The sequence below is a fragment of the Lycorma delicatula genome, chromosome 2 (assembly GCF_047948215.1).
Source record: "Lycorma delicatula isolate Av1 chromosome 2, ASM4794821v1, whole genome shotgun sequence".
Classification (NCBI taxonomy): domain Eukaryota; kingdom Metazoa; phylum Arthropoda; class Insecta; order Hemiptera; family Fulgoridae; genus Lycorma; species Lycorma delicatula.
The window spans coordinates 95,175,268-95,199,885 of NC_134456.1; the positions used below are offsets into that span (position 1 = coordinate 95,175,268).

At 31.0% G+C, this 24,618-nt stretch overlaps 1 protein-coding gene across 3 annotated transcripts in view; it reads right to left on the reverse strand.

Annotated features, from left to right (window-relative positions):
* Positions 1-548: 548 nt before the first annotated feature.
* Positions 549-24,618, reverse strand: part of LOC142319023 (alpha-aspartyl dipeptidase-like) — a 30,208-nt gene continuing 6,138 nt past the window's right edge. The window contains exons 3-5 of one of the 3 annotated variants that reach the window (XM_075355836.1): positions 6,915-7,088; positions 2,150-2,292; positions 549-765 (exon numbers count right to left, since the gene is read on the reverse strand). In XM_075355836.1, coding sequence (XP_075211951.1) covers positions 708-765; positions 2,150-2,292; positions 6,915-7,088 — 375 coding nt within the window. In that variant the 3' untranslated portion in view covers positions 549-707. Of the gene's footprint in view, positions 766-2,149; positions 2,293-6,914; positions 7,089-18,318; positions 19,145-24,618 lie in introns of those variants that run through there. The other 2 variants (XM_075355838.1, XM_075355837.1) reach the window with 2 other exon arrangements.

Below are 24,618 nucleotides of genomic sequence, written 5' to 3' on the forward strand. Positions count from 1 at the left end.
GATAACATATTGTGCAAAGTGTGTTTTTTCTCAACAAAAATTCATTCAGTTTTAATTCAGAAAGGGTTTTTGATTATCCTGCAAAATTTCTTTTGAGAGTTTGAAATTTGGCATTTCCACCATTCAAATGTATCATAAGAAAATTATTTACAACTAAATTATATACAAAAAGTAATGTTTTCTTCAAAAAATATAATAAATTTTTTTTTTTCATAAGAAAACTAACAGAAATATTAAAATTAGTCAAAAAGAATGTGATTAATCACATCAAGATTATAATACTATAAAGGGATAAGTGAGAGATTATATTAATCAATTAAGATGTTATTAACATCTTATCATTAGAAGAGTAAATAAATAACTACATGTTAGGAAAATTAAATATATAAAATTTATAAATTCAGATATTTTCCTATTATATACCTTTTACAGTACACAGACCAATATATAAATTAATTTTTTAGTACATAGATACCAATATGTAATTGGAAATAAAAGTACATAAAATTTAGAATACAATAACAGTATGAAAAACGTAAATAATTCACAATAAAAAAAAAAAAAAATGAATTATATTAACACAAAAAAGTATAATTTTTAAAAGAGTAATATTTGAGCAGACATTTACACAGCACCCTGCTAAGATTTTTAACAGCACCCTGTTAAAAATTCTGTTTTCAAATTTTTGTCATAAGAAACTTCTGTTGTTACTGCAGTAAAAAACTCAAATCCGAGTTAGTTTCATATTCAACTGGCTGCTGACCCCTGAAAAAAAGTGAATTATGTTATTTCACTGTACTAAAGACAATTACAACGCAATAATGATATTAAGGATCTAGAAAAAAACAGTTGAACAATATGATGTATATGAAGGTGAAGAGCATTACATGGAAAAATGGAAAGGGAATGGTAAAATGAGAGAAACTGAGGATGAGGATGGTAAAATACTGCAAGAGAAGAAAGATAGAAAGTATGACGAGAGAAACCTGATGAACTAAATATAGAAAAGGAATGGGAGCTCAAGAGGATAAAGGAGCATTGATATTAAAATGTGAAGTACAGAAAGCAATTAAAGAAATTAAGAATAAAAAGTCAGTTGGATTATATGAACTTCCTATAGAATTGTATAAATGCTTAAATGAGGAAAATGAGGAAGAAATAGTTGAACTGTGTAATAGGATCAGTAAATGGCTTGAAGACTTTGTGAAAACAGTAGATACCAATTATGAAGGAAACAGGTACAGTAGCCCATGCTGCAAAAATATTATTTGAATCTTAAACCAGAGATTGATAAGAATAATGGAAGAGAATGTGAAAGAGTAACAGTTTGGCTTCTGGTAAGGGGAAGGTATGAGAAATGTAATAGGGTGAAATGTTGACAACTGCATTGAAAGAGTCAGTAGAAGGAGAAAGAAAGAAGACGGATGAAATTAAAAGTGATGTGAGACATACGATTCTTCACAGCGCAATGATTAGAGTAGATTAAAAATAAGTAAATGAAATTCTTAGAATTGCTTGTTGTGTTTACAACAATTCATAAATAGTACATTAGTCATGTATGATTATATTATTATTAGTTGCTATACGCAGGAAGTAGGCCTAGATCACAACATCAATATATGTTTTGTATACCACAAAAGACATATAGAAGACCAATTTATACAAAATACTAGTACATAGGCTTTCAGTCCCTGCGCCAATATATGTACCGGTGAGTATAATCAATTGTAACTTTAGTGTAATAAAAAACATTAATCCTTTTTAAAAATAAAGTTTAAAGGAATGAAGTCAGGTTAATCGCCAGCTGTCTCTCTCTCTCTCTAAAGTCACACTAATACTTCTGCTTTCTAAATAAGCAGAAGTTCAATTACGCTAGATGGAGTTTTCATTAAGTTAGATAACTTCACACTATTGGAATTTTTTGGGCCAATGACTTTTACTAATTCATGCCAATAAAATAAACAATAATACATTCGAGGTCTTAAAACCAAAAGAGTGAAAATTAATGATAATTTTTTTTTTGTCAATTTTTCATTCTAGTTTCATGGTTTTTTCTTGGTTTTATGTATCAATCTTTTTACAATTACAGAGACTGAAAGAAATTTTTAATATAATAAAGGTCGTTTAATAATCTTAATAGCATACACACCTGATAAAAAGTCTTGCCTTTCTATCACCTTTCAAGGTAAGTTTGTTCCCATTCAAATGTAGCAGACTTCCTTCTCTTAAACCGACAACTGGTGGCGTATTAGGAATTTCATGATACTGGTTTATTCTTTGTTCTCTTGTCTCCTAATCAAATAATAAAATGGGCTCAGTGAACATGTACAATTCAGAAATAATTTTGATTAGTTTGTCAGTGACAACAAATTTACTACACAAGGACTATTAAAATTCAAATAACATTAAATAATAGTGAAGGTAGGTGTATCAGAACTTAATATTTTTTTGTTTTTTTTTTACCTCCGGGTCCACTGTTAGTAGTTATTGCTCAGAGGATGTGATGAATGATTTGTAGCAGTACTTAATATGTTAATAAAATTTTACATCCTTTTCAAGTAATCAACTATATTAAATTCTTCAAAATAATCAGATTAATATAACAAAATAACATAAAACTTGAATATTGAATTTTTTGTTATTCTATATGAAAATAGTTTAAAATTTTAATAAAAAAATTGAGATTTATCTTCTAAGAGGAATTACATTTATTTAATTATTTATGGTACAAAAAATCTATTACTAACGTTGAGGTAATGAATACAATGCATTGTATTCTGACAGGAGTGCACTATATATTTTGGTCTTTTTCATAGCTGTGATGCATGTATTGTCCTGAGATGTAAGTCACTAGTCAAGAGTTCCGTTCTCCAAGAGTAATAGTATTCATTACACAACCAATCCCTAAGGTGAGCACACTGAAGGTAATACAGAGCTGAACGTTTGCATTTTAGTAGGTTTGGCATGCCACAGAATGTTTGGATCAGTGAAGAAAGCAAGAAAGGAAATTGTTTCACTTCTCTATACTGTTAGTAAGCTTAGTATGTTGACATCCCTCTCTTACAGTGTTTAGGAATTCAAATACAAGTTCCCCTATCAGATCAAAAGTTCAGTAAAGAAAGCCTGTTTTACTGTTACTTGCAAGTAACAAAAGCCTTTAATTTAAGCTAGTGGAAAAAGTCATACTAATTGTGTGCTACAAAAGGATCATGTTCAAATTCTTTTTTTAAATATTATATCGTACCTAACAAATGATTTAACTAAAAATTTGGTAAATTATATCTTAAGTTATGAATTTGTAATTTTTAAATCTTAAATAAATATTCAAGGTATTCAAGGTATGGTATCGTCACTTAATTTTTCCTCTGCCCACCATTATGTGTTTTTCAAATAAAAATTTATACCTGGGGTTGAGAAACGAGTATTTTAATGAAATCTGGTATTTGTATACCAACAACTTAAGCATTATAAATAATTAATTTTTTTACCTTTAAAAATTTCAAAATGGTGGCCATTAAAATTTTTAATCATAATAGCTCTGTTAGTTTTATCAAATTATGTTTTAGGGTAAAATGCTAATCTTTTCTTAAACAAAATAACACCTCATTTTTTTAAATCTGTTGACAATCAACTGAAGTTATTGCTGAAATCTGTTAAAGTGGACTGGAAAAATTATGTAGTTTTAGTGCCTATTTTCACTTCCTTTATTAATTAAATTAAAAATAATAATTATTAGTAATTATAGAAACATGTAGATCTATATATAATCTACTTTTCAACAATAACAGGCCGGTTAAATTTTTTTTATTTATGCATTTTATAGAACTAAAAAACTTGTTCTAAAAATATATGTTTTAAGGATAAAAAATAGAGTAGATAGGCAGGATAAGTAGTATAAGTATGCTCCTCTCTTTTTCTGTTTTAGACTCTGGAACCATAAGTATTCACTTCAGAGGATTATATGTATGAACGTAAATGAAGTGTATTCTTGTACAGCCTCAGGTCAACTATTCCTGAGATGTGTGGTTAATTGAAATACAAATGAGTTGTAATTAATAGCATGAATATCTACAAGTGCTTTGGGCCTGCACCAAAAGGGTTAACATTAACTCCAGGTTAATCAAATCATTTGCTATCATATCAATAGCAAATATATTTTACAACAATCACCAATCAGTGAACAGACAATGGATCTTCTCCTAAGGGTTCAGTTTTACACAAAAATGTAATTGTTGATGTCAGCTCTTCAGATATTTTTACAAGATCTGTTTTTCCTTCTTTTAATTAATCTTTTACACTTGCCTTTTCTGTCAGATGACAATACTATACACAGTAGAATATATAAAGGAGTAATGAAAACTATTAAGCAATGATGACTATTTTCATTAAAAAAAATAATCGGTCCTCTACCAGATGATAGTATCAATTACAAACATAACATGTGTTCTCACATGTCCAGACAAATGTACGTGTGTTTTCCCAATGTTGCTTATTTCATTCACTAACTGAGGGTTAGGCTACCTAAAAGCCTTTCAGTCAGCAAGTTAATCCCCAGCCTTTTCAATGAAATAAAAAACTGGTAGTTTCCAATGATTTTTTAATTGCAACAAATATTCCATTTTAAAAATGGGTTGAGATTTGAAAAAATAGATCAATTTAATAAAAAAAAAAATGCTATTTTGAATAATATAAAAACCAAAATGTATTCCATTTTGTATATGAAATGGATATTGCTGGAACGCAAGAGATAAAGGCAGAACAGTAATATTAGAAATATCCTATCCTTCAAATGGAAATTGGAAACAACAGCACCTTATGCGATACCATAGAGTTAGAAACTTAATTGTAGTTAAAAAGAACTGGAAGAAAATTTTCAGAAAGTAAATCGTAACTATTTTATTCATTTCTTTGGTACTATAGTCCTTTATAAATCTTGATCTTCTACAAGATTTTATTACTTAATAAAATCGTATTTCATTATCTTGCTGATTTATGAGTTTAATATCTGCTTTAGCTTTACGTTTATGTACTTTTCTTTTTCTTGTATCATTCAATGGTTTTTTGTATCTTGTTATGTGTCTCTATTGGTATGCATATCGCACACTGGAAACTGCTGTTGAAACTAAGTTAAAGGGTATAATTTTTTTATTCCTTGCCAAGATATTACGTAAACCTTGGTGATTTGTAAATATACAGGTAATAAATATAGAGCTGTACAAGAAAATTAAATGATTTATAATCAAATGTAAAAATAATGCATCGCAAGTAGGATTGTAACATTCCTTAGAAGCTTTACAATATGACAGGATTAGCATTCAAAACTGTTAATTAGTATTCTATACACAATAATACAAGTTAATTGGAAAACAAGATTATGTTCCAAAAACTACATACAAAAAAAGTTTACGTAAAATCTACAGGAAATTATATGCAACCCATAAAAAAAGGCTGACAACACAGTTGTAGGACTTTCCTATCATAGAACTGTTTTCTGATGCACAGTTTACACACACAACTTAATTAAAAATATTTATCATTTTAATTAAATATAATATTTTTTGTTTATTTAATTCAATGATACTAACTGAAGCGCGCACACATACTGTATTTCATTCACGTGGGTGTGGCGATACTAGCGGCCACTATAAATCCTTTCCTACATTTTATATTATTCATTTATTTAATACTACCGCTCACCTGTGACGTTACAACACAGAAGACAACCACAGCAGCTGTACATTAGTGCTACACTAGCAGTCCTTGTGGCGAGAGGGGGTGCTAATGACACAATATTCCCATTTAGCCACTAGTTTAAGAGCATTTTTTGGGGTGAGGGTGTAATTTTGCAAATATTATTACACAAAATATACTGTATTGCAAAAAATTTTGGTTTCCAGATTTCAACGGAAATATATCCATTTTGACCATCCCTAAATCCATTTTGACTAGTTTCAGCATGACATCTGTACGTACGTACATATGAATCTTGCATAACTCAAAAATGATGAGCTGTAGAATGTTGAAATTTTGGATTTAGTACTGTTGTAACATCTAGTTGTGCACCTCTCCTTTTGATTGCAATCAAATGGACCAAAAGTTTCTAAAAAAATTTGATTTTGAACTTTTTCTTAACTGCAGTAATAAGTCCTCATTGAGAGCTTTTCAACGATATATCATACCAAATGAAATTTTAATTAATGAAATATTTGAACCTAAGAAGGGGAAAGCACATCGGTTCACATCCGACTTCATTTCCTTTTTTTTTTTTTAATTTAAATATATTGATTTATAATTAATTACAATAAATAATTCAATAACAATTAAAAAAATCATAAGTTATTAGTGAAAGATAATTTTGTCTTTTTAAAAATGTGTAAATGTAATTTAATAGGCGTACAAGGAAGTCATGTGGTGTCCACATCAGTTTTTTCAATTATTAACAAATGTGCCTATGAAAAATAAGACCTTAATTAGGTGAAATCTCAAGATATTGAGGGTGACCTTGCTCTACAGCCTCACCCCCTTGACCTTTGAGGTTGAAAATTTAATGTCATCAATGCCCCATTTGTAGAAGTAATCTGCCCAAGTAGTTCTGGACATAAGGTGATTTAGGGTGAAACCTAACACTGAACATACTATCACTAACACAACATACCAGAAAGAAAATTTCCATCTGGTATTTTGGGTTCCTTAGATATCAAAACATAAAGATCCGGTTTAAACCGCATATGACCAAACTGAATAATTACCATATTTTCCCTGCTACTGCTATAGCACTAGGTGGGAAAGTAAAAATATGTGTAAACCAAATAAATAAACTTATAATGTATCTTACATCTTTAAATACATTAGTTTTAATTTTGTTTACCTGACACATTCAGGGAAAATATTCACATATAAAAGAGCACACTTACACCTTGCTGTACAGAATTTACATCTGGATCTAAATAATGTGGATTTATGTTGAACGGTACTAAATTAAGTGCACTGAAAGATGGGGGATAAATGATTGGCGTGTCATTGGTAGTACAGATGTTCACTGTTGCTACATTTGTCCCAGCACTGCAACCCATGTATGGTACACCTTCCTAAAAATAAATTAAAAAAATTACAAAATAACACAGTAAGTTTCAAATATAGACATGTATAAGAAGATAATGCTTACTTCAGAATAAAAATCTGCAACATTTTAAAAACTAGTTTTTTTATTTAAAAATATTGTGATGAATTTTTAATTTTTTGTTGCATTTTTTTGTGTTTAATTTGATTTAATATGTACTATAATAAAATTTGATTAATGATTCTATAATGCATATTACTAAATCGTATTCTATTATATCACATTAATTTTTCTTGCCCTCTGGTTGTGTTGAGACAACAACCTAAAGTGAAAGTTTGACTGTAAGTTTGAAAATGAAATGGATGAACTTGGCATTTTATTTTATAATTATTAGGGCTGATGGCTCAGTTTGTTTTCTATCATCATGTTAGTTTAGTTGAAGAACCAATCAAATTATTATTTTTTTTTAATAATTTGAAATTAAGACTTTTGTAATGACATACTAAACCAAACAGAGTTTTTTAAAGAAATTACCTCAAAACCTTTTAGTGATCTTTACAATGATCTTCAGTAACTGGTGCTGCTGTTTTCATAGTGGATTCAGGTACTTTACTGCTGGCAGTTAATTTTTTTTTAACTGATGTGTGTGCAATTTAAATTGTGCCTGTTCATTTTGTAATCAATGTTGTGTGTTTTTATATGTTTATATATCATATTCTTCAAGTGCAATATTTTGGAACTTTTAGGTTACAGCTTTTATGAGTCCTGAATAGCATGTTGGTTATGTTTAACTGGTTTGGCCAGGATAAAAAATTAGAAACATCACGGTAAAAAAAAAGTTTGTTGTTCAAGTAGTATCAATGATCACTTAGTTGGTGCTCACAATAACTATCGACTTCTTTCAGCAATTATTCTATTGTCTTCAATACCTCTCTTTCAGACCAACTTGTTCTGGTACACCTATCTACTTCTCAAAGGCAAGCAGTTTTCTGCATCAGAAATTTGTTAGCTTATTTTAAGATAGCTAATTCTTGACGATGTAGTTTCCTTATCAGCTGTGGGCCATTTATTTTAGTGCATCCCTAGATAGTACTTCCCACTCAATTGTCCTTCAGGGACTGCCAGTGCCTGCCTCCATCACTACTAATTCAGATTATTTCTCCATTTACAGCTAACCATCACACTAACGGTCTTTCATCTATCTGAAACTGGGTGATGAATCCTCTTGGCAGCAGCTAGGCTCCCAATCTACATGACAATATGCATTTATCAACATAAATATATTGTAAAGCATGTCTATAAACAAAAAACATTCCTAAATAAAAAACTGTTGTAAGGTAATGCACACATTTAGCAATAAAAGAATAAAGCTATGGCTGATATTTGTGTTCCAGTCAGTTTGAAAGGATTAATTATACAGGCTGATTCAAAGAAACGGGAAATTTAAAAAATTAAATAACGTTAATTAAAAATTTTTTTAGAAAATTAATTTTATTTCATGTAATTGTACAAATGTTGCCATTTTAGGATACATACATTTTAATTTATTTTTTAAAGATGACATCTTGCAGGTGACCTCCTCTTCTACGTAAACACTCATGAAGTCTCTTCGTTAAATTGTTCATGGTTTGACGTAACATCTCAACTGGAATTTCCACAATTGCTTCTCGGATCTTATCCTTCAGTTCTTCCGTTGTAGCAGGTCTACTGTGGAACACTTTGATTTTAAGGTGACCCCACAAAAAGTAATCGCAAGCTGAGAGATCAGGCGATCTGGGGTGCCATCTAATGTCAACATTTTGTGAAATGACACGTTGTCCAAACAATCGGCATACAGGTGCCATCGATATTCGTGCAGTAAGTGACGTTGCTCCGTCTTGTTGAAACCAGGCTGTGTTAAGAATCGGTGGAAATCTCTTTTGTTGTTCTACAACAAAGGTTTCAAGCATGGCTACGTAATGAGCCGACGTCACTGTAATCGCAAGACCGTTGTCATCCTCAAAAAAATAAGGGCCTATAACACTGTAAGATGACATAGTACACCACAAGGTCACTTTCTGGCTATGCAACGGACGCTGGTGTAGCTGCGTAGGATTTTCTTGTGCCCAGTATATGAAATTTTGCTTGTTAACAAATACACTGAGGTGGAAATGCACTTCGTCTGACATCCACAGTTTGTGAACAAACTCTTCATTATCGTTTATTTTCTGAAGCATTACATTACAGAATTGTGCTCGCACAACTGCATCGTTCGGTTTCAGTTCCTGGACGATCTGCAACTTGTATGGATGGAACTGCAAGTCGTTCACTAACATTCTTTGAACACTTGAACTATGCAGTTGTAAAGCTGCTGAGAGATGACAGAATCCTCTCTCAGCATCTTTACACTTTTCCACTTATGTATTTACGTATTTACCACTTTTCTATTTGTGTAGGTTCTCAAATAAAATATAATAAAGTGTAAATATTTAAAACTTATCACCATTGCCTATGACATCTAAAAGTAAATAGTGGGGGGGGGGGGCAGAGCTTTCATCATTTCAATACTGTTGTGAGAATACCAAAAAACGTTGTTCGACATTGGCATCGGTCTTACAGTACAGTACAACCGCATGAAAGATTAATGACTGTGTTGTTTTAATATAATTTTTTTTGCTCTTCAGTCATTGATTGGTTTGAGGCAGCTCTCCAAGATCCCCTATCTAGTGCCAGTCGTTTCATTTTGGTATACCCCCTACATCCTGCATCCCTATTGCCTGCACAATTTTTCTCTTCTACCTCTCCCTCCAATATTAAAGCAACTATTCTCAGATGATTAATATGTGGCCTAAAAGTTTGTCTCTTTTTTTAACTATATTTTCCGTATGCTTCTTTCTTTATCAATTTGCCGCAACACCTCTTCATTTGTCACTTTATCCACCCATCTGATTTTTAACATTCTCCTATAGCACCGCATTTTAAAAGCTACTAATATTTCTTGACAGGTATCGGGGTACCTGTCAAGAAAAGAAGATTGTTTTGACTGAAGGATCGTTTTGCCTGTGTTATTTGATATTTTATGTCGCTCCTGCTTCATCCATCTTTAGTAATTCTATTTCCCAAATAACATAATTCATCTACATCCATAAACTTTTCTCCTCCTATTTTTATATTTAGTGGTCCGTCTACATTATTCTATTGCATTTCATTACTTTTGTTTTGTTCTTGTTTATTTTCACCCAGTAGTTATTGTATAGGACTTATCTATGCTGTTCGTTGTTTCTTCTAAATCTATTTTACTCTCGGCCAGAATACTATATCATCAGGAAATCATAGTATTTTTATCTTTTCACTTTGCAATGTTACTCCAGATCTAAATTGTTCTTTAATATCATTAACTGCTAGTTCTATAAAGATTAAATAGTTCTGTAAAGATTAAAAAGTAACGGAGATAGGGAACATCCTTATCGTACACCCTTTCTTAATATGGCTTCTTTCTTATGTTCTTCAATTATTACTGTTGCTGTTTGGTTCCTGTAAATGTTAGGAATTGTTCTTCTACCTCTGTACTTGAACCCTAATTTTTTTTTAAATGCTGAACATTTTATTCCAGTCTACGTTATCAAATGCCTTTTCTGGGTTTATAAATGCCCAGTATGTTGATTTGTTTTTCTTTAATCTTCCTTCTACTATTAATCTGAGGCCTAAAATTGCTTCCCTTGTCCCTATACTTTTCCTGAAACCAAATTGGTCTTCTCCTAACACTTCTTCCATTCTCCTCTCAATTCTTCTGTATAGAATTCTAGATAAGATTTTTGATGCATGACTAGTTAAACTAATTGTTCTGTATTCTTCACATGTATCTGCTCCTGCTTTCTTTAGTATCATGACTATAACACTCTTTTTGAAGTTTTGATGGAACTTCCCCTTTTTTTGTAAATATTACACACCTGTTTGGATAATCTATCGCATCACCTACACTGTGCAGTAATTCTACAGGTATTCCGTCTATTCTAGGAGACTTTCTGCCATTCAAATCTTTAATGCTCTCTTCAATTCAGATCACAGTATTGTTTCTCTCCTTTCATCCTCTTCAACTTGCTCTTCTTCCACTATAACACCATTTTGTAATTCATTTTCTCAGTATAACTCTTCAATATATTCCACCCACCTATTGAACTTTTCTTTCGTATTATGAATCGGTGTACCATCTTTGTTTAACAAATTATTAGATTTTAATTTATGTACCAAAAAATTTTCCATAACTTTCCTGTATGCTCTGTCTATTTTACCAATGATCATTTCTCTTTCCACTTTTTTTTAATCCACTCTTCTTTTGCTAGTTTGTACTTCCTGTATGTAGTATTTCTTAATTGTCGATAGTTCGTTTTACTTTTTCATTACTAGCATTCTTATATTTTCTACGTTCATCTATCAGCTGCAATACATTGTCTGAAACCCAAGGTTTTCTACCAGTTCCTTTTGTTCCGCCTACATGTCATTATCACTAAATTATGGTCGCTATCAATGTCTGCTCCATGGTAAGCTTTGCAGTTGACGAGTTGATTTCTAAATCTTTGGTTAACCATTTTAGACTTCTAAGATTCCATGCTCTGACTAGTAGAATGTTATTTTTTAATATTCTGGTGATCCCGTTCTTACCTGGACTCCTGCCTGACTTGTTGATTATGCGGTATAGCAGAACTAGGGAACTGAGGACACTTGCACTAGAAGAAAGGAAGCTCTCTGCTGAAGAACTAGAAGAACATTATACTAACATGGCAGGAGTGGTGGGATCGCACTCTGAAGGGTAAGTGGACCCATCGCCTTATTGGAGACATCAGGGGGTGGTGTCACAGGACCCATAGCATGCTGGATTTTGAATTAACATAATTCCTGACTGGTCATTGGGGATTCAGGTTGTATTTATACAGATTTGAGCTCAACCAGTCTGAAAATTGTCCAGAGTGCGAGGTGCAAGACTACCCAACATGTATTCTTTCTTTGCCCACGATTCGCCATGGAGCATAGAGATACTGGGCAACCTGAGATATGAGCACATGTTCCACCCTGAGAACACCCTACAGGTTGTATTACAAGGTGAGGCACAGTGGAAGACTGTGGAAAGATTCATCAGGATTAAGCTGCATTTATATGAAGAGTCCTGCAAAGGAGAATGGCACCAGAATGCGTTGGGGTGGGCAGGTTCTTGGCTGAGTACCTAGGGGGTTCCCTGTACATGCGGAGGTCCCCTGGCATATGTGAGGTGGCCACCGATAAGTGGTATAACTGATTGTAGTACTAGTGTGACTATGAGATTTCTGTTTTGACTGCTGCATGGTGTGTATCACGTGGTTGTGAGAACCTATATCCTGTTCCTTGCATGGATCTTGTATGATATGTTGTTGTCGGTGTGTATATCTGATGTGTTATATGCATTGATACCAGTGTTTTGTGTGTGACTTTCTTTTGGTTTGTTATGACTGAGGCAGGCAATTCTCCCTTCCTGATGAAATGCTTTACTAGCAATACCCTGGCGGAAGCCAGGGTGGAGGGTTAGTTGGTGCACAAGTGTATATATGCCCTTGGTTATAACTAGCGAAACCTGTTAGTGAGCCTGACACTGCTTAGGCGCCTGCATCTCTGAAAAAAAAAGGTAGGAAAAATGTCTATATAACCAGTAAAATATAAAATGTAAAGCATAAAAAAAAGGAAGTGGCACCAGAGTAATATATCTTTATAATGGGTGTTGAAGAAAGCTATGTAATTTTTTGGTCCATGTATAAGCTAAAAATAAAAGTATTCCAAGTAGCATACGTAATTACCCTACATTCAAAGTAGTTTAAAGATGAAGAATATTATAAAGAAAAAACAGTTTATCAATTTTACTCCTGTGTATAGATTAATCTTATTAGTCAAATAAGTGCAAATTTAAATTGCAAAATTGAAATAGAAATTGCTAAACTGAACTGGTAAAAATGACACAATCATCTAAGTAAATCCTTCCAAAAATTACCTGACAATAATATTTTAGTTATTCACATTTCTGCTCTATGGAATTGAGTCACACGTTTTATTTAAAATTTCACTCTTGTTCATTGAGAACACAAATAACTTCCATCATGTAAAGAATCAAAATTTGTATACTTTCCTGCTTTCAACCATCAGCAACAGTCTTCAACTAATTCTCATTCATTTTGTGGATAACCATGCTTCCCTCATAATTTGTTGAAAAATAATAGCATCTACTTAGAACAGTTAATGTTCAAAAGCTGTGGTACATACAACTAGCATTATCTATTTTGGTGAATCTTAACAATTTTCTCAAGTTTTATGGCACTTAAAATTGATGTAAAGTAATGGAAAAAATACTGACTTGAAAATTTACTCTTCATTTATATTCTCAAAATCAATGGATCAGTTTTAATAAACTGTTTCTGAATATTTAAAATAGGATTTAAGTCTGAAAATATAATTTCACTTTCTCTGTTAATGTGTGGTAAATCCTAACCTGATATACTGACAACTGTTTACATCCCATGCTACTCGATAATTAGGGTGGAACATTTATTCGTAGAGATTATTTTTGTTGTACACTCCTATTTCCTTGTCAATTTGTTTTTTTTTTTGCCAATATTATACTGAAATTTTCCAATGCAGTAACTGTATTCACTCTTTTTTTACAATTAAAAAAAATCTATGCCACCAAAGCAGTAGTCTTAATTTTCTATCCTATAAAAAAATATCTTATATTTTTTACCATTCCTTTTTTTCACCACTTTTTGAGTAAGAGAAAGCTGATTTTTGACCGCCACTTTTCATATCAGAAAGCTTATCTTTGGCAGTTTTCTTGTGAACTGAATTATCTAATATTTATAATAAATATACTGGTTATCAGAATAATAATGGGATTATTATTGATAGTTCCTTTAGTATTTAATCCACTGCGGTGCACTAATAGCACATTATTGTTCTGTAGCCTTGTACATGGTATATGAACCTCCTTTAAAAAATAGAATAACTAAAAAAAAAAATTTATTTACTTTGTAACAGCATTGTCAAACTAATTTCTATATTCTGTTTTATTTTTTTAACAGCATCTTCAATCCCTCTAAAAATTTGATATTCGAAGATGTGATATCTATTGACACTTCTTTTAAGATATCCTCTTTGGAAAAATCTTCGTGATTATTCAGTAATGATCTGAAAATTAACCTTATCTGATGTACAGCGGTGTGTCTATTTACAATAAATTTTCTCATTAATCTTAAAGATTAGAATTTGTTTGGCGTTTTTTAACAAAAATTAAACAGTTTAATCCACTGTGACTAAATTAATAGTTGGGCCGGCCTCCGTGGCATGAGTGACAGCGTCTTAGCCTTTCATCCGGAGGTTAGCTTTATCTAACTTGAGAATGAACATAGATATCACTAAACAGAATTCCAACAACAAACAATTCAAATAAAATTGTCTACCATGTTTTGTATAAAAGTTGCACTGTTCAAATGGTAGAAAATTGGTAGTCTAAAGAAAGTCTGGATCACCAGATATATTTATTCTTGTGCAACAACAGGGATTAATTAATAAAATAATCTGAAAATTAAACTTATCTGATGTACAGCTATTTGCAATAGATGTGGGAAAGTCATCATCGTCAACCCAGAAGAAAATAACCATACATTAAAAGAATACTTAGAACAACTGTTTCTTGGTAATTGGCCAGAGCAATCATAAAGAGACTGTAAAACAGGACAAGTATTCTCACAGAGGAAGTAAAATCAAAGATGGCAAAACTTCGCCATAGAAGGTGCGACAACATAGATGCAGAATTTTTTAAACTTCTCAATGAGGATGTTGTGAAGTGGCAGACTATAATGTTCAGTGACATCTACAATTCTGGCAATATTCCTTGTGAGTAGCTAAAATGTGGAACTAAGTTGTGCGGTGATTACAGAATGATAAAACTTAAGAGCCACTTGCTGAAACATTTTCTGAGGGTCATTCGCAGAAATATATACAAACTCTGTGAAGAGCAAATATCTTCTGCATAGTTTGGATTTAGAAAGCAGTTGACACAAGGGGAAGCTCTTTTCAGCATACAAGTATTATTTCAAAGATGCAGAGACATAAATTATGAATGTATGCCTATTTTATGGATTATCAGAAGGCCTTTGAAAGAGTGCAGCTTCAAAAGATGATTGAAATATTAAAAGGTATTGACTTGGATGACAAAGATCTAAGAATTATCTTCAATTTATACTGGAATCAGACTGCTTTTGTGAGATTGGGAGATGACACTATGGAGGATGTACATATCAAACGCGTGTAAGGCAGGGCTGAATAATGTTTTCATTGCTATTTAACATCTACTCAGAATGTATCTTCGGGGAAGCAATGGAAGACGAGGGAATGAGAATTGCTTTGAATGGGCGATGGATGAACAACATTCAGTAAGCAGACAATACTGTAATTTTTGCAGATAGTCAAGAGAATAAAGGAATAATGAATAAGCAAGGAAAATAGTATCAAACATAAAAATTATTTGTAAGGAGAAAAATGGTGAACTGTATGCCTCGTCAAGAAATCATGAAAATCTGCAAGTCAATGATGAAGAAGAATGTGAATAAGAAGTCAAGGGCATCATTTTAAAAGCAGAAGAAAAAAATGAAAGAAAAGTATTTAAGAATATACCCTTTGGCAAGGGTATCTTATGATACCATTGCCAAAGAACAACAATCCCAAATATTGTACGGATTATAGGACTACAAGTCTAGTATCCCATGCTGCAAAATCGTTAACAAGAATAATACTGAACAGGACAGAAGGAAATATAGAGAATGTTGGATGATAAGCAATTTGGCTTTAGAAAAAGGGAAGGGAACTAGGCATGCAATAGGTTGTAGGAGTTATGATGAGAAATTGATTTAAGATTTAAACAAAGTTTGGTAAACATGCTTAATTACCTGCGAGAAAGCCTTTGATTGGGTTCAGTGAGGTAAAGTAGTGAAACTCTTAAGAGAAACAGGATTGGAATGGAGGGATAGAAGATTTATTAAGAAATTTTATTCATAGGATAAAGGGTACAGGTTCCAATAGAAGAAGAAAAAACAGAAGCAGTAAAGATGGGAAGAGGATTTAGGGATGCTGCATGTCACCAATCCTTAACATTTACGGAGACCAGCTAAGTGAAGAAGCATTGGAAGACTTTGAGGAGGACAATTATGTGACAGTAGAGAGAGAAAAACAGTGACAATTAAATATGTCAAAGTAGTACTGGCTACAACTGAAGAGAAGCTACTACCAAATGATAGAATAAGCAAGGTAGAAAAAATATAGAATGAGAATAAACACTGATAAATCCGAAGTAATGAGGATATTGAGAGAATATGATGCAACAAAGACTATTGAGGGGGAACAATTGGAACAGTTGTTAGTTTTAAAAACCTTGGAAGCAAAGTTTGATGGAAGCTGCAAAGAAGAAATTAGAAGCAGAATTGCGAATTGTAAAATGGCTTCAGTAAGGTTAGAAATCTGCTTATAACAAAAAATATACCAATTGATTTGAGAAAGAAATTTGCAAGATGTTTATGTTTGGAGTGTGATATTGTATGGTGGAGAAAAGAGAAATGGGACTACAGAGGAAAGTGCTATATCAACTATGAGAGAGAGTACTATCATCAGGTCTTGACAAATGTAAATGAGTGTAGGATTGTGATTAAGACAAAACAAAAAAGAAAAGCTAATTGGATAGGCCACATTCTAAGACATGACTGTTTTTAAAAAGTAGTAATTTAAGGAAAGGTTGAGGGAGTAAGGAGGATAGGAATATTGGAGGATTTGAAAAAGAGAAAAGGATATTGTAATTTAAAAGAAAAAGCTAAGGACAGACTATCATGGAGAATGCAGTTTCTTGACACCTGTCAATAGACAGTTCCACTAAAGAGAGAGAGAGACAAGACGAGAGTTTACAGTACCTCTTCAACAAAATAACTATAAAGAATATAATGATAAAGAAATCTTGAGCACTGTGAGAAGAAAAAAGTTCCAATACCTTGGTCACATTATGAGAAACAGAAGTAGATACCAACTACTGCAGGAAATTCTACGGGGAAAGATATCTGGAAAGAGAAGGGGTCTATAGGAGACAAATTTCCTGGCTAAAATATCTCTGCAAATCATCTACAAGGATATTCCATGCAACTCATGATAATGAAACACAGCCAAGATAGCTGCCAACATTCACAATGTATAGGGACACAAAGAAGTACTTTGAAATCGTCATCTCCCATGTCACAAATTGCTGTAGAAATTATCACTTAACTTCCATATATTCTCATTCTTCATAAAATATTTTGCTCTTATTCTTTATTTTGCTCTAATACCCTTCTTTTCATTTTATTTAATAAATAATTTTAGTTTCAAATCCTGATCAGGTTGGCATTTCCCACATACAAAAAAATTCATTTTACATCATTAAAAAAATAGTTTGCAGGTAGTACAAACTCTTTTTTTTCTCCCTTGACAGGGGGGGAATAGCTGTAATTAGACAGTATGTCTGTAGTTGTCAGAATTAAGTTCTTACTGTTTGAAGTTAGTTCTTACTGTTTGTTACTTCATATTACTTAATTCTCCTTATCTTATTCTGTACATTTGAATTTATACAGAAAAGATTAATTTGAAAATTACAATTATTGAATTTATCATTAATAATATGACATCACAATATTATTGCTAACACTAAAATATTACTAAACTATTTCTTAACAAATCTTTTTTTCAAGAAAGCAAATTCATATTGCCATTACACAATTAGAAAAATACATTATTTAGTTATTAATTATTAATAACTAAATAATAATTATTAATATCATTATTTAGTTATTAATTATTAGTTAAATAAACATTAATATCGAACAAATTACATGATGCAATCTCTATTAAATAAATAAAAATAAAACATTTTAACTTTAATTTGAGCAAAATTCAACCTAGTATTAGCCAGTTAGCTAAACCAATGAAATAAATCCCATCAAAGTTCAACCTAGTATTAGCCCGTTAACTAAACCAATGAAATAAATCCCATTAATTTACAAAATATAATTTATATTTGAAAATCTTATTTTATATTAATTGATAGCTTTAAGAGAGAATGAGGAGAAATAAATTTACAAGTCTACTGATATTGATGTGTTGTAATCAATATAAGTGGGACTTTACAACTACAATCGCTGGCTTCCAAAGGGATAGGTATAATTTCATTTGAAAATAACTCACAGTAGTACAGGTACAATGTTATTTATTTATTGAATAACAAAATTTATATTAACAATTAAAATACTAAAAACAATTCACAACTGACAACACTGATTGTTAAAAAAATTTATTAGAGAACTTAAGATAAATAAATGCACTAAAAAATAATAGATAATGTAACTTCCACATAATACGTATGTACAAAACAATATTCTAATATATCAAGCATAAGAAATAACATCTAAAATGAAAAGAGTACAATGAAACAACCAACATATATTCCATTATCAGTCTTAAAATTTTTATTTAAAAGAAATTTGGTAATATCTAAGTAACTCTTTTATCACATACAAAAGGGAAAAGTACATCCTGTAAAGATTGTACAAAATTTAACCAATCTAATCAATTGAGGGATCTGTTACACCATAAACATAATTCTATTTAATTTATCTCCCAAATTAGTCTTTAATTAAACCCCTCATATATATGCACATTAATTAAAATGAATGAGCACTATTACGATTCATTTTCCATTTACACATGGAAAAATTATCACAAAAGCTTAAAAAAAGAAGGAATAATATAAGCGTATAAAAAAATGAACAGCTTTTAGGAATCATTTTACCCATCAAAATAATTTAAATAAAATTAGCTTTTACTCCTGGATATCAAACTTAATGAAGGTGTATAGCCTGAAGAATTAGACAAGCTTGCTTCTGCATGATTCAGACTTCTAAATAACTCTTCAGCTTCCTCAACAACAAAAGCATCTTGACGACATAATGGAGCTAGTAAAGTTAATCCATCTTTCTCTAATATTTCAATTACTGGATACGCACTTAAACTGCGCTTCTGTAAAAAAAAAAAAAATCTAAAAAGTATGTTAACAGGTCAAACCATCTGATATAAAATAAAAATATTTCCTGGTAATTTAGTTTTTACTGTAGAGTTTTACATTTAGAGATTTGAAAACTAAGGCTTATTCGCTGATATTTTATATATATAAGTTTAGCCTCAGTAATAAAATTTTAATAACATTAATACAAATTTAAAGTTGTTTTTGTGAAAACTTTATTTCTTTTTTTATGTATTCCTTTTGAGTTATTTCAGTTTGAATATTCTAATATGGGAATGGGGGATTTTAACAAATTACAATGTTTAAGAGGCTAAATGTTTAAGTAAGTAATGTGCAATGTTTAAGTAAGGATACGATTCCTCCCAAGTCCAGACTTTTTCACTAATTGAAGATTAGTCTCTTTCCCCAAAAACTATTTAGTTCCTAAGTTGAGACTGTGTTTTTTTATAATAGTTTCAATTAGCTTTTTGAACTATTTTCTTCAGTATAAACCAAACTATGATCTGAACATAAGATACAGGATGTTTGAGCTAATGAGTTTTCTTTTTTTAATACGTTTTTGCAACCCGCAAAAACATGCAAAACTGCCTAATGTCCTATATGAAATGGCTAATAAAAAAAATTCAACATTCTAAAAATAAATTAACTTTATTAAAGTTAATAAATTGCTCTCAAGTGGTAAAACTCATGATAAAAATAAACAGATTTTATCAGCAATACCGTAAGGTGATCTGAAATAGATTGACACCAACATAAAGTAATTTGGTTCTGGTATTCAGGTTACATCCACCTATTTGGTTTTTCAATCATTAAAAACACTTATGATTTGAAACAAAACTACTTTCAACCGAACATAAATAAACAATTTTAATTTATAAAGTACTTTTTTATCCTTAAAATAATGCAATAAACATAGTATTTTTATTAAAACAAGAAGCTATGTTATAACACTGTCAACTGGATATATTTAGAAATTTCCTTTAAGTGTAATTAATAAATTAAGGTGATGCGTAAAAACTAGTAAACATGGGGTTCTCTATAAATCTTTATTAGTTGTTAATATAATAAATTGATGTGAAGCATTAATTAATTTGAATGTAAAATATTGCATTCCATCATATAATGAGCAAATCCAATTTATGAAGGGCAAACATATTCAAAAACACTAACAGTAAAAGAATGTTAGGGTATATTAGCTCCAAGTAAACAGCTCATAAGTGAATTCAGTATTCTTTTTCTGTCTATTACTTTTATAGGTTTGAGGCTCTATACATACCAGACATCAAAATACTACAACAGAGTAGAGTATGTACAGTATGGGTTTGATGTCAAAACCTTCCACCACCATCATCTAAATTTACTAAGGTGGGGTCACCATGTTGAGTGAACTATTCCGTTTGTAGTTCAGTAAATAACTCTTCTACAACTAGTATGTTATGAATTTCTGTAAGTGTTATGTTATGAATTTCTGTAAGTGATTTCAATTCTATTGATGTACATCATTCAATAACAAGTTGATTCTTCAAAAATGAAGAAATGCAACTGCACCCTACTAATTTCAAACTAAAAGTAAATGCATTCGCTGAAAAGCTAGATCACAGAGTAGCATTAGAACTTTTAGGAAGTAAAAAGTTAATTTGTAACTGGTGTAAAATTAAAGATGTATTACAGAACATCATATCTCCAAGTAAGCTTTTAAAAGTAAACTTTTTGCCAGTTGCAACTGGCAAAGCCGGCAAGTTCGTCAATACAGACATAATCGTTTATAATAATAAGAAATAAATAAGAAACGACAGTTGTGATGAAATACATTTGTTATGTTACAAATTAAGTTTCTTTCACAAAGAAAAGCAATGCAGACAATAGGTACACAGGGAGCTGTGGCCAGGCACTTGCGTTTATAGGCATATTAGTTTTTCTCTGAGGAAGAGAAATAAAATTAGTCAAGCTGCTGGCTAATTACATAGAAAAAATTGTACTTTCGTTGGTATCCACTACTACTGTAACGAAATAATCAACTGCAAGAACTAACTGATAATGAAAAATTATTTGAACTTCAAAATAAATTGTCACTTTTTTGAAAAACAGTCCCCATGGATACAACAAAAAGTTATATAAATTTAGATCACATGGTGGACCAGATTAAATCAGTTAAGCACACATGACCTGATGGACTGTTAACCCTTCTTATTATGAACAGTTTCCAGAGTAGCTCTGAGAAAAATGTGAAAGAACTTTTAGAATAAAAAACATTAAGCAAATGATTGTTCCTGATGGCCTTGTTTCTATTCTACAACCAATTTCATTGTTAATCAACAATTAAGCTATCCAACTGATCCAAAACTTCTCTACAGACTTTGAAAAAGAATGGCATTTAATCCTGTTGAACACAACACCGTAAACCAAAACTGAGCAGATAAATTGAATATTAAAATTGCTATCATTTTTTTGTATTCTATGGATGTGAATAGAGGTCACGAAAGGATGGATGGATATCTATCTCAAAACATCTATTACAGCAAGGAATATAAAAAAAATTCACATCAATGTTTCTATATTTCTATCCTATTTTTATTAAATGTAAATTGCATGTCCACCCAATTCTGAATTTTCTTACCTAAATATCAATCATTATCAACCTTCAGAGTCAATTTCCTTGTTTAATTGCAGTTATATCTATCTCTTAACCACAATTCTGTTGTGCCAGGAGAAAAATTGTCAAGTTTGTAAAGCAGAATTTACATCTGTCTTTTCATTGCTTTTTTTCACAACAGTGGTTCATTTATATTTCTTTTGACTACTCAGTATGTGAAAAAAGACTGATATCCTTAATAGTTTCAGTATATCCATGTAATTAGTTTTCTACAATCCATAGAGCTATGTAAGAAAATTCAACTGAATACAAAATACATGCTTGTGCAAAACACTGGAGTCGTGATAAATTCTTAAGCGATTTTCAATAGCAGCTAGCTATCAAACTTTTTAGAATTTAAACTTCTAACTTCTGGGAGTTATTTAAATCACTGTACACAACAACTTCTGCTATAGTTATAGGGGAAAATTCCACCCACAGGTTAGTTCCTACTTATCCAGTCTTTTGATGGAGCATAATGACAACTTGTTTACACTAAATAGTGTATTGCAAACAATTTATCAAAAAAAAAACTTCAATATGAGACAGCAGATTCCATATATGTAATTTGAAAATAAAACAATAATTTGATTGTAGACACTGAAAATGTATAAAAAAAAATCCATGAAAAATTTTGTAAACAAAATTATATTTATTTATTAGGATGCATGTTTTTTAAGTAAAGTTTTGAAATTAAAAAAAAAAAAAAAACAAGTACACTATTTTTAACAATTTTATTTTACGTGAAAGCCTGTACTTTAATCTACTTTTCTACATAACTGCCACCAATATTAAGGCACTTGTTGTATCGTGTAACCAGCTTTTGAACACCATTGTCATAGAAGTCTACCGCCTGATTTAATAACCACTGCAACATGGTTGCTTTGACACCATCATTGTTGATAATTTAAGCATTCGATCACAATTTCATATACAACACTTCTTGGAACTTGAGGAAACTCTTCAGATTGAGAAGAAATCATAAAGTGTCTGTTCTCTTTAACTTTTTCGTCAACTTTCTGCACCAAATCTTCAGGAATGACAGAAGGTTGTCCATTCCATTCCTCATCATGAACATTCTGGTGGCCATCTTTAAAAGCTCTAATCCATTTTCACACCATTCCATTGCTCATAATGTTTTCTCCGTACACTTCACTGATCTGATGAAAAATTTCAGCTGCTTTCATGCCTTTGACACTAAGAAAATGAATCACACCATGTATTTCACAGTCGGCGGGATTCTCGATCAGTGGAGGTATTTTAAATACTCACAAACAAACATAAACACAGTTGAATATTTCCATAATGACGTCTGTGGCTTGCCAACAGGTGCGGGTACATAGTGCACATGTGTGGAATGCCGACCACAGCGTAGCAGTGGCGGAATTTCAAAACAGTACTTACTTTAAAAACATGCCTCATACATATATATAAATATATATCACTTTGTTTTCAACATCTTTCATGGATTTTTTAAACATTTTCAGTAATATCTACATTCAAATTATTGTTATACAGTGTGATTCATAACAATCTCTTGGGAGTTGATTCTATAGCTAATAATAGTGAAAAAATTCACATAAACATAGCCTTAAAAACGTTTCATTAGATAGTTACAGCTAGTGAAAGATTTTACCCAGATCTCAGTTTCCTGGTGAAATTAAGAATTCCTGAAATTCCGGGAAGAAAAACTTAGGAGCGAATTTAGTTGATTCTTATGTTTTTTGACCTGAAATTATTGTCCCAGAACTGAACCTCTTGTTCAGTTTCATGTCCTCCTTATTAATGATAAACAAACTATGTAACTCTTCTTCTTACTTAGTAAGGCATATATTTTTTAAGTTGAGTTCAACAGCTGTTTTATATATATATATATATATATATATACATTTTGTCTTTGTAATACTATTGTTAATTAATTCAGTTCAGATTTATTAATAGTCAATTCAATTCAGCTAAAGATGTAGTTAAAGTTAAATCAATTCAATAAAAGATGTATTGTCAATTCAGTTCTGTTGAAGATGTAACTTAAATGTGAATCTAAATACTTTAATATAATACTTTCTAAAATGTAAAATAAATATTGTACATGTACATCATAACTAACCTCAACAATGTGAAATAAGCTACTAATAATACAACATTAAAATGAACGAAATATATCTAAAATAAATTACATATAATAAAAATATAGTTGGTCACACTAACAAGGTATTTATTGAAAGACATTAATGATCTAGCAATATAGGTTCTGAATACTGGAAGGTGCATTTAGGCACAATTATTCAAACACCTCTATTAGTTTTAAAGATATTTGACGTAAAACACAAAAATTGGGTAAAAAATAACAAGTTTTTGGGTTTAAAATTAGAAATCTTTGTAAAATGGTTAATTAGGTTGTACTTTTTTTCAATTAGAAATGTAGAAAATTTAATTCTGAAAAGATTCATGTAAATTACTTTAAAAAAAATTTAATACGGGATATTGAAATTTACTTCATAACAAGCAAAACAGACTGAATTGTGAAAAACAATTTTAACAGCAAGAAATAACTAATTTTTTTCATAGGTTGGAAATAACAGCTGATCATTTATTTACAAATTTTTTATCAGAATGATTAATTTGTTTTCAAGGTTGGCAATATCAGCTGATCAACAATTAACTTTTTGAAACAGTGTTTGAATAATCTTCATGGTGGTTTTTACTATGGTATCTGTGAGATTCTGTGTACAATTCAGAAAACAGTTATCAAAAAATTTAGTGAAATTTTCTTTAATATGTAATGGAAGAATGATGCAAATATGTATTCATTTGAAGAGTATATGTACATGATATTAA